Genomic DNA, 8,866 nt, shown 5'->3' on the forward strand with positions numbered 1-8,866 from the left:
TGTATCCCCTTTTACTTCTTCTTTTCTGATTTAGATTCCTTTTATTTCTTTTTCTTCTCTGTAGACTTTTTAATGATGGCTCTTCTGACCAGTGTGAGGTGATACCTCATTGTAGTTTTGATTTGCATTTTTCTAATGATTAGTGATGTTGAGCATCTTTTCATGTCATCTTTTCATGTGCCTGTTAGCCATCTGTATGTCTTCTTTGGAGAAATGTCTATTTAGTTCTTCTGCCCATTTTTCAATTGGGTTGTTTTTTTTGTTGTTGTTGAGTCCTATGAGCTGTTTGTATATTTTGGAAATTAAGCCCTTGTCGGTCACATCATTTGCAAATATTTTCTCCCATTCTGTAGCTTGTCTTTTCATTTTGTTTATGGTTTCCTTTGCTGTGCAAAAGCTTGTAAGTTTGATTAGGTCCCTTTGTTTATTTTTGCTTTTATTTTTATTGCCTTGGGAGACTGACCTAAGAAAACATTGGTACAATTTATGTCAGAGAATGTTTTGCCTATGTTCTCTTCTAGGAGTTTTATGGTGTTATGTCTTATGTTTAAGTCTTTAAGCTATTTTGAGTTTATTTTTGTGTGTGGTGTGAGGTGTGTTCTAACTTTTGATTTCATGCAGCTGTCCAACTTTCCCCAACACCCCTTGCTGAAGAGACTGTCTTTTTCCCATTGTATATACTTGTCTCCTTTGTCAAAGATTAATTGACCATAGGTGTGTGGATTTATTTCTGGGCTCTCTATTCTGTTCCATTGATTCATATGTCTTTTTTTGTGCCAGTATCTTACTGTTTTGATTACTGTAGCTTTGTAGTGTCATCTGAAGTCTGAGAGAGTTATGCTTCCTGCTTTGTTCTTTTCCCTCAGGATTGCTTTGGCAATTCTGGGTCTTTTATGGTTCCATATAAATTTTAGGATTATTTGTTCTAGTTCTGTGAAATATGTTATGGGTAATTTGATAGGGATCACGTTAAATCTGTAGATTGCTTTGGGTAGTATGGCCATTTTAACAATATTAATTCTTCCAATCCAAGAACATGGGATATCTTTCCATTTCTTTGCATCATCTTCAGTTTCCTTTATTAATGGAAAAACACAAATCTTAATGTACATTTCCTGAAGCCTTCTTTCACTCAGCAAAATATTTTTGAGGCTCATTCATGTTGTTGCATATAACAGTAGTACATTGCTTTTTAAAATAAACTTTTAAATTTTGGAATAATTTTAGGTAGTACAGAGAGTTCTCATATGCCCCCAACCCAGTTTCCCACATTTTTAACATCTTATATTACCATGGTATGTTTGTCAAAACCAAGAAACTGACCCTGGTACGTTACAACTAAGTAAACTCCAGATTTGACGTGGATTTCACCAGTTTTCCCTGTATTGTCTTCTTTTTCTCCCAGGATCCAGTCCCAGGTACCACATTACACTTAGTTGCCACATCGCCCCCATGTCCTCTGCTCACACTCTGTCCTTCCTTATTTCTCGTGACATGGACAGTCTTGAGGAACAGTGCCCAGGTATCCTGTAGAGTGTCCCCTCTGGGTTTGTCTGATGCTTTTCTCATCATGAGGCCGCGTTTTAGGTTTTTGGAATGCTCAGGCAGTACACACTAGCCACACTTCATGCCGTTTACCCTTCATCATTTGGTTAAGATAGTGTTTGCCAGGCTTCTCCAGTGCACAGTTACTATTTTCTCTTTCCCTGTTCTTTGGAAGTGAGTCACGAAGTCTAGCCTACCCTCGGGGGCAGGGGGTGGGGAGTGGGCAAGAATTAAGCTCCACCTCCCGAGGGGAGAGTCTCTACATATATTATTTGGAACTCTTTTGTAAGGATTACAAAAGGAATTCTCCCTTGTTTATTTATTTACTTATTCAATCATTTATCGGCTGATTGTTTTTAATTGGATTTTTATTTTTATCAATGTAACATGTATACATAATTTACAAAGTTAAGGCTTACAAGGAAAAAGAATAGCTCCCTAAGGTCCTATAGTTATTTGTTCTGGTGCTTCTAGATTGTATACTTACTCTACTATTTCTTGATTTTTTTTTCCATTTTATATTAAGTCGAACCATATGAAATTGTCAATACTCAACCGTTTTTGATCTGCAAAATTGGCAGTTTCATATGGTTCAAACTAATAACCTAGTGTTTTGACTTCCTATTTGACCAGCTGATCGTGTGTGACATTGGAATTGTTTTGTTGTGAACTGTGACTTTGCACCTGCCCCTCATCTGACCTGGCTCGGGGATCAACCCCGACCAGCTCCAGGCTCCGCCTCCTCAGACTTGACACCTTGGGCCTGGATGAGAAAGGGGCTGCAGGGGGTGAGGGCAGCCTTCACTGTGGTAACTACGCCCCATGGGCAGCTGCGGCGCAAGGCTTCAGGGGCTCCCTGGGCTCTCTGCTCTGACGACACCCTCAGTGGCAGAGTTCTGGTCCCTTTGCACACTGGGCCCCAGGTACATTGCCTTGCAGGGTTATAGCCACTAGTCCAGCTCTCCCAGTATAGCCTTAGGCCAACTGTTGAACCTTTGTGTCTCAATTTCCTCATCTGTAAGATGGGAACCATCATCCTTCCAGATGGATTCCTGTGGTGGCAGAATGGCAGGTCCTTGTCCTAAGGCCATGGTGTGGGTTTGCTCTCTTTCCTGCCCACAGTGTGAGAGAGGCTTCCCAGAACAGGGGTCTGTGGGTCAGAGGCTGAGATGCCAGGGTCAACCTCTGTCTTGCTGTAAGGCCCTAGCCAGGTGCTCCCCCAGTTCTGGGCTTACGTCGCCCCATCTGTGCCAAGGTGATTGGTGATGATAATCTGAGAGGCTTGTAAGTGCCTGAGAACTGGTGGTATCTGCAGTGGTGAGCCCCTCTCCCCTCATCCTTCTGTAGGGCTGGGCCCTGCCCCTCCTGTTCCAGGCACTGGAGGTCCTGGGAGCTTGGGATGAATGGATTTGTAAGACTGCGGGCCCAGTGTTCGGGGGACCTTGGCAAGTCCCTGTTCCCCTCTGGGCCTCAGTGAGGGGGATGGTGGGCTGAGCTGCTAGGGCCCTTTTGGCAATTCTGGGTCTTTTATGGTTCCATATAAATTTTAGGATTATTTGTTCTAGTTCTGTGAAATATGTTATGGGTAATTTGATAGGGATCACGTTAAATCTGTAGATTGCTTTGGGTAGTATGGCCATTTTAACAATATTAATTCTTCCAATCCAAGAACATGGGATATCTTTCCATTTCTTTGCATCATCTTCAGTTTCCTTTATTAATGGAAAAACACAAATCTTAATGTACATTTCCTGAAGCCTTCTTTCACTCAGCAAAATATTTTTGAGGCTCATTCATGTTGTTGCATATAACAGTAGTACATTGCTTTTTAAAATAAACTTTTAAATTTTGGAATAATTTTAGGTAGTACAGAGAGTTCTCATATGCCCCCAACCCAGTTTCCCACATTTTTAACATCTTATATTACCATGGTATGTTTGTCAAAACCAAGAAACTGACCCTGGTACGTTACAACTAAGTAAACTCCAGATTTGACGTGGATTTCACCAGTTTTCCCTGTATTGTCTTCTTTTTCTCCCAGGATCCAGTCCCAGGTACCACATTACACTTAGTTGCCACATCGCCCCCATGTCCTCTGCTCACACTCTGTCCTTCCTTATTTCTCGTGACATGGACAGTCTTGAGGAACAGTGCCCAGGTATCCTGTAGAGTGTCCCCTCTGGGTTTGTCTGATGCTTTTCTCATCATGAGGCCGCGTTTTAGGTTTTTGGAATGCTCAGGCAGTACACACTAGCCACACTTCATGCCGTTTACCCTTCATCATTTGGTTAAGATAGTGTTTGCCAGGCTTCTCCAGTGCACAGTTACTATTTTCTCTTTCCCTGTTCTTTGGAAGTGAGTCACGAAGTCTAGCCTACCCTCGGGGGCAGGGGGTGGGGAGTGGGCAAGAATTAAGCTCCACCTCCCGAGGGGAGAGTCTCTACATATATTATTTGGAACTCTTTTGTAAGGATTACAAAAGGAATTCTCCCTTGTTTATTTATTTACTTATTCAATCATTTATCGGCTGATTGTTTTTAATTGGATTTTTATTTTTATCAATGTAACATGTATACATAATTTACAAAGTTAAGGCTTACAAGGAAAAAGAATAGCTCCCTAAGGTCCTATAGTTATTTGTTCTGGTGCTTCTAGATTGTATACTTACTCTACTATTTCTTGATTTTTTTTTCCATTTTATATTAAGTCGAACCATATGAAATTGTCAATACTCAACCGTTTTTGATCTGCAAAATTGGCAGTTTCATATGGTTCAAACTAATAACCTAGTGTTTTGACTTCCTATTTGACCAGCTGATCGTGTGTGACATTGGAATTGTTTTGTTGTTAACTGTGACTTTGCACCTGCCCCTCATCTGACCTGGCTCGGGGATCAACCCCGACCAGCTCCAGGCTCCGCCTCCTCAGACTTGACACCTTGGGCCTGGATGAGAAAGGGGCTGCAGGGGGTGAGGGCAGCCTTCACTGTGGTAACTACGCCCCATGGGCAGCTGCGGCGCAAGGCTTCAGGGGCTCCCTGGGCTCTCTGCTCTGACGACACCCTCAGTGGCAGAGTTCTGGTCCCTTTGCACACTGGGCCCCAGGTACATTGCCTTGCAGGGTTATAGCCACTAGTCCAGCTCTCCCAGTATAGCCTTAGGCCAACTGTTGAACCTTTGTGTCTCAATTTCCTCATCTGTAAGATGGGAACCATCATCCTTCCAGATGGATTCCTGTGGTGGCAGAATGGCAGGTCCTTGTCCTGAGGCCATGGTGTGGGTTTGCTCTCTTTCCTGCCCACAGTGTGAGAGAGGCTTCCCAGAACAGGGGTCTGTGGGTCAGAGGCTGAGATGCCAGGGTCAACCTCTGTCTTGCTGTAAGGCCCTAGCCAGGTGCTCCCCCAGTTCTGGGCTTACGTCGCCCCATCTGTGCCAAGGTGATTGGTGATGATAATCTGAGAGGCTTGTAAGTGCCTGAGAACTGGTGGTATCTGCAGTGGTGAGCCCCTCTCCCCTCATCCTTCTGTAGGGCTGGGCCCTGCCCCTCCTGTTCCAGGCACTGGAGGTCCTGGGAGCTTGGGATGAATGGATTTGTAAGACTGCGGGCCCAGTGTTCGGGGGACCTTGGCAAGTCCCTGTTCCCCTCTGGGCCTCAGTGAGGGGGATGGTGGGCTGAGCTGCTAGGGCCCTTTCTATTCTGAGGCCCAGACAGAAAAGACAGACCAAGCTGGGCACAGACACCATGGTGGCAGAATCACTCAGGGACCCTGCCCAGGCCAGGGGAGGAGCCACAGTCATCAGGCAGTCTCACAGATGAATGCAAAACTGCAATTTGGATGAGTTTGTGCTACCAGATAAAAGTTAATGGTACCAAGACCCAGTCTGGGGTGTGAGGGAGGGCTTCTCTGTGGAAGTGATCCTTCCTGAGGCCTGAAGGGCAAGCAGGTGTTTACTAGATGAAAGGGGAAGAGAACATTCCAGGCAGCGGAGACAGCAAAGATCCTGCATTGGAAGGGAACAGGCCAGTGTGGCTGGAGCTGAGGTGGAGCACGGCAGAGGCTGAAGCACGTACACGGGCAGGGTCCAAGTGCAAGGCCTCAGAGCCCCAGAGAGCTTGATCTTCACCCTAAGAGCCATGGGAAGCCTTTAGAGGACCTTAAGCTGGGAAGTAACATGACCAGATTTGTCTTAAAAAGCAACCTCTGCTGCTAGGGTGGGAGGTTTGAGATCAGGAAGCCCAGAGAGGAGACCACTGTTGTTCAGATGACAGTGGCTTTGTCCAGGGTGGTAGCTGCGGGGACAGATAGAAATAGAACTGACAGGCTTGGTGGCTTGGCGTATGGGAGGAGACAAGTCTGCTGATTCTATGGCCTGAACACCTGGATGGAGGAAGGGGGATATGGGTTCCCAGTGGGAGAAGCAGGTTTGATTGATAGGGGACTTGGCTGGGGTGGAAGGGCCAGTGGGCACCCAGGAGGTGAGACGAAGGAGCACCAGTCTGGAGTTCACAGGCCAGGGCTTGGGATGGAAGCATAGACCTTGGTAGGAGGAGGAAGGGCAGTAGGGCAACTTCTGCGGTGCCGGTGAGACCCTTGAAGGGTGGTGTAGGCCCTGAGGTGCAGGGTCCCTGGGCAGGGTCTCCCCAACACCTACCTAGCCCCTCGGAGATCCAAAGTTCAGGGGAAGGTATCATGAAGCTTCTCACATCTCTCTCCCCCCAGATCCTGCTCATCTCTGATTACTTCTATGCCTTCCTGCGGCGGGAGTACTACCTCACACATGGTCTCTACCTGACCACCAAGGACGGCACGGAGGCCATGCTTGTGCTCAAGTAGGCCTGGCTGGGCACAGGGCTGCACGGACTTCAGGGGTGAAAGGGCCAGAAGCTGGGCCAAGCCATCTAACCAGAGCTGCCAGCAGGGAAGTCCTGGGCAGATGAGGTTTGAGTCCAGGGTCACAAATATCTGGTACCGGTGAGGAGCCGAGGCTGGCAGCAAGGCCTGTGGGGAGTAGCCAGGAGCGTCTCCACTTGGACTCCCCACTTTGTGGCTCTGCACACCAAGGAGCCCCCCCTCCCAAGCAGGAAAGGGGAAGAAGCAGATGAGCAGGGTTTGTTAGGTTGTGGCTACTTAATAAATGTTTTTTGTTATGCAACGTCTGCCCTGGAACTAAACTGCACTCCTGGAAGCGGGGGGCTTGGCCCCTAATACCACCATGGTGCACTACACAGAGGTGTGGGATTCCCGAATGAGCTCTGAGTCCACAGAACACGGGTCTGCGCACCGGTCAGCTGAGAATGGTGTGGGGCAGCCCTCCCCACTCCCCAAGCAGCTGGAGGCAAAGGGCCAGGCAGGCCTGAGCAATCTTTATTCTGCAAAGGAACAATGACCACAGATCCATACACCATGTCAGGACTGGGTGAGCCAGGGGCCAGTCCTTCAGGGGTGGGCAGGTCCAGGCACGGGCAGCACCTCAGGTCGGGGAGGGACAGATGGGCAGACAGGCAGGGGCCTAAAAAAAAAAGACAAACCACACAGAGCAGGGGTGCTAGGGGCAGCTCCCAACCTCCCCCCATCCCAGCCAGCACCCAGAGGGGCAACCCTAACATGACTGGGCCAGGATCCACCCAGGGGCAGGGTAGGTGCGGTTGGTGCCCCCTGGCTAGGACGTGGCATCCCCGCCCAGCCCACCAGGGGCAGGGGCAGAGGCAGCTCAGTTCAGGTGCCAGGAGCTACCTGGGCAGAGCCTGACAGGACCCCCCACTCCCAAGCCAACCCCCCTACTGCTGGCTCAGAAGCCGAAGGTTTCCTGGGAGGCGTAGACCATGTAGAGGAAGCCGTCATCGTCCTTCTCCTGCTCATAGATGTCAGCGATGGGCGTGGACACGCTCACCATGCTGTGCTGGTTCACCAGCAGGAAGAAGGCCTGCGTGGGGTTCAGCTGCAGGCGGCGCCTGAGGTGGGCGGGAGGGCAAGCCAACCGTGAGGGGCCTGGCTGTTGGGCGAGTATAGCCCTCACCCGCTCCCCAAAATGATCCTAATCCTCCACCTCACACTCTCGAGGCTCTCGCCTCTGACCGGACACTGACCCCAGCCCTGACCTTGACCTTTCCCAACCTCCCCACAACAGGGACCCAGCTCCCGTTCCAGTGCCCCACCCCCACCCCTTCTTTCTCAGAAGGACCCAGCCCCCTGCCTGACCCCAGCAGGACCCAATCCCCCTCTGACAGCTGCTGCCCGCGCACCGGATGATCTTGACCAACTCGCTCATGTTGACATGGTCCGGGACCAGGAACTTGGTCTTGTCCAGGACGGGCAGCTGCTTCTCACCCTTGTAGCGCTCGATGATTACCTGGGAGCGGGGCGGGGGATGAGTGAGCCCGAGGCGGGGCCTGGGCCGGGCGGGGATGGGAGGGGGCGGCGGGACTCACCGGGATTTTGCTGGGGTGCTGCTCGCGGATCTGCTGCACCTCTTTACAGCGGTCGGCTGCAGACAGCAGTCGGGGATGAGGCCCGGCCGAGGTCCTCCTCGCGGTTCCGCCCTGCCAGTACCCGAGGGGCGGCCCCGACCCCGCCTCCCCGAAGCCCCCGCCCCCGGAGCCGTCGGGCCCTAAGGCCCGGGCACAGGACCGGGATGCGAGGCGGAGGCCCCGGCCCAGGCCCCAGCCTGCTTCCCATCCCGAGGGTCCAGCTCCAGCCGAGCCTGACGTCACGGAGCTGACGTCATCTGCGGCAGTCGGGTCGGTCGGCCAACACCCCCCAGCCCCCACGCCCCCACCCCGCGCTCGCAGAGCGCCCGCCGGGCCTCACCAAAGCTCCGCCGCTGCTTGAAAGGCCGGTCTGAGGGCATCGCGCCGGCCCGGCGGGGCGCGCAGGCCGGGGCTCTGGGGCGCGCGACGAGGGATGTGGCTGCGTTTCGGGGGCTCCGGGGGCTCCGCGCCTCGCGCTCAAGGGCTCCGAGGCTCGCGCTGAGCCCGGCGACGGCGGCTCGGGGAGGTAACTCGCCCGGCTGACGTCAGGTCACAACATTCCTTAAAGGGGAGGCCGGCGCGCCGCTCCCATTGGGCCGACGCAAAGTCCGCCCGCCCGGACCCGTGACGTCACGGCGCAGAGAGCCTGGAGTCCCGGCCCAGCGCCGCGAAGGGGCGGGGGCTCCCAGGGCGCGTCACAGTCCCGTGACGTCACGGCCTGCGCAGAGGTGGGCGGGGTGGGTGCGGTCTTCTCCCTGAGGTCCGGGCTGAGGGGAGACTAGAAAGCCTGCGAGGCCGTTGGGGGAGCAGGCTCGCAGCTCTGGCGGCGGGGAGAGCGGGGGGCCAGGCTGTG

At 51.7% G+C, this 8,866-nt stretch overlaps 2 protein-coding genes across 2 annotated transcripts in view; one reads left to right on the plus strand and one right to left on the minus strand.

Annotated features, from left to right (window-relative positions):
- Positions 1-6,695, plus strand: part of PIGU (phosphatidylinositol glycan anchor biosynthesis class U) — a 120,674-nt gene extending 113,979 nt beyond the window's left edge. The window contains exon 12 of the mRNA XM_024128344.3: positions 6,266-6,695. Coding sequence (XP_023984112.1) covers positions 6,266-6,379 — 114 coding nt within the window. The 3' untranslated portion in view covers positions 6,380-6,695. The remainder of the gene's footprint in view (positions 1-6,265) is intronic.
- A 193-nt stretch (positions 6,696-6,888) lies between these two features.
- MAP1LC3A (microtubule associated protein 1 light chain 3 alpha) lies at positions 6,889-8,636 on the minus strand. The gene is made up of 5 exons (XM_024128447.3): positions 8,354-8,636; positions 7,975-8,030; positions 7,789-7,895; positions 7,328-7,497; positions 6,889-7,055 (listed from the first exon to the last, which is right to left on the minus strand). The coding sequence occupies exons 1-4, from the start codon at positions 8,391-8,393 to the stop codon at positions 7,335-7,337; spliced, it is 366 nt and encodes a 121-aa protein (XP_023984215.1). The 5' UTR covers positions 8,394-8,636; the 3' UTR covers positions 6,889-7,055; positions 7,328-7,334.
- Positions 8,637-8,866: the final 230 nt, after the last annotated feature.

The sequence above is a fragment of the Physeter macrocephalus genome, chromosome 14, assembly GCF_002837175.3.
Source record: "Physeter macrocephalus isolate SW-GA chromosome 14, ASM283717v5, whole genome shotgun sequence".
In the NCBI taxonomy this organism is placed as follows: domain Eukaryota; kingdom Metazoa; phylum Chordata; class Mammalia; order Artiodactyla; family Physeteridae; genus Physeter; species Physeter macrocephalus.

What these genes read in the sequence shown, in the direction of transcription:
- MAP1LC3A (XM_024128447.3), bottom strand. Translation starts at nt 8,393, where the DNA reads ATGCCCTCAGACCGGCCTTTCAAGCAGCGGCGGAGCTTTG. An exon ending in CAAGCAGCGGCGGAGCTTTG is followed by an intron (nt 8,031 to 8,353) that starts GTGAGGCCCGGC and finishes TGCTGTCTGCAG; the next exon opens with CCGACCGCTGTAAAGAGGTG. An exon ending in GAGTTGGTCAAGATCATCCG is followed by an intron (nt 7,498 to 7,788) that starts GTGCGCGGGCAG and finishes CGCCCACCTCAG; the next exon opens with GCGCCGCCTGCAGCTGAACC.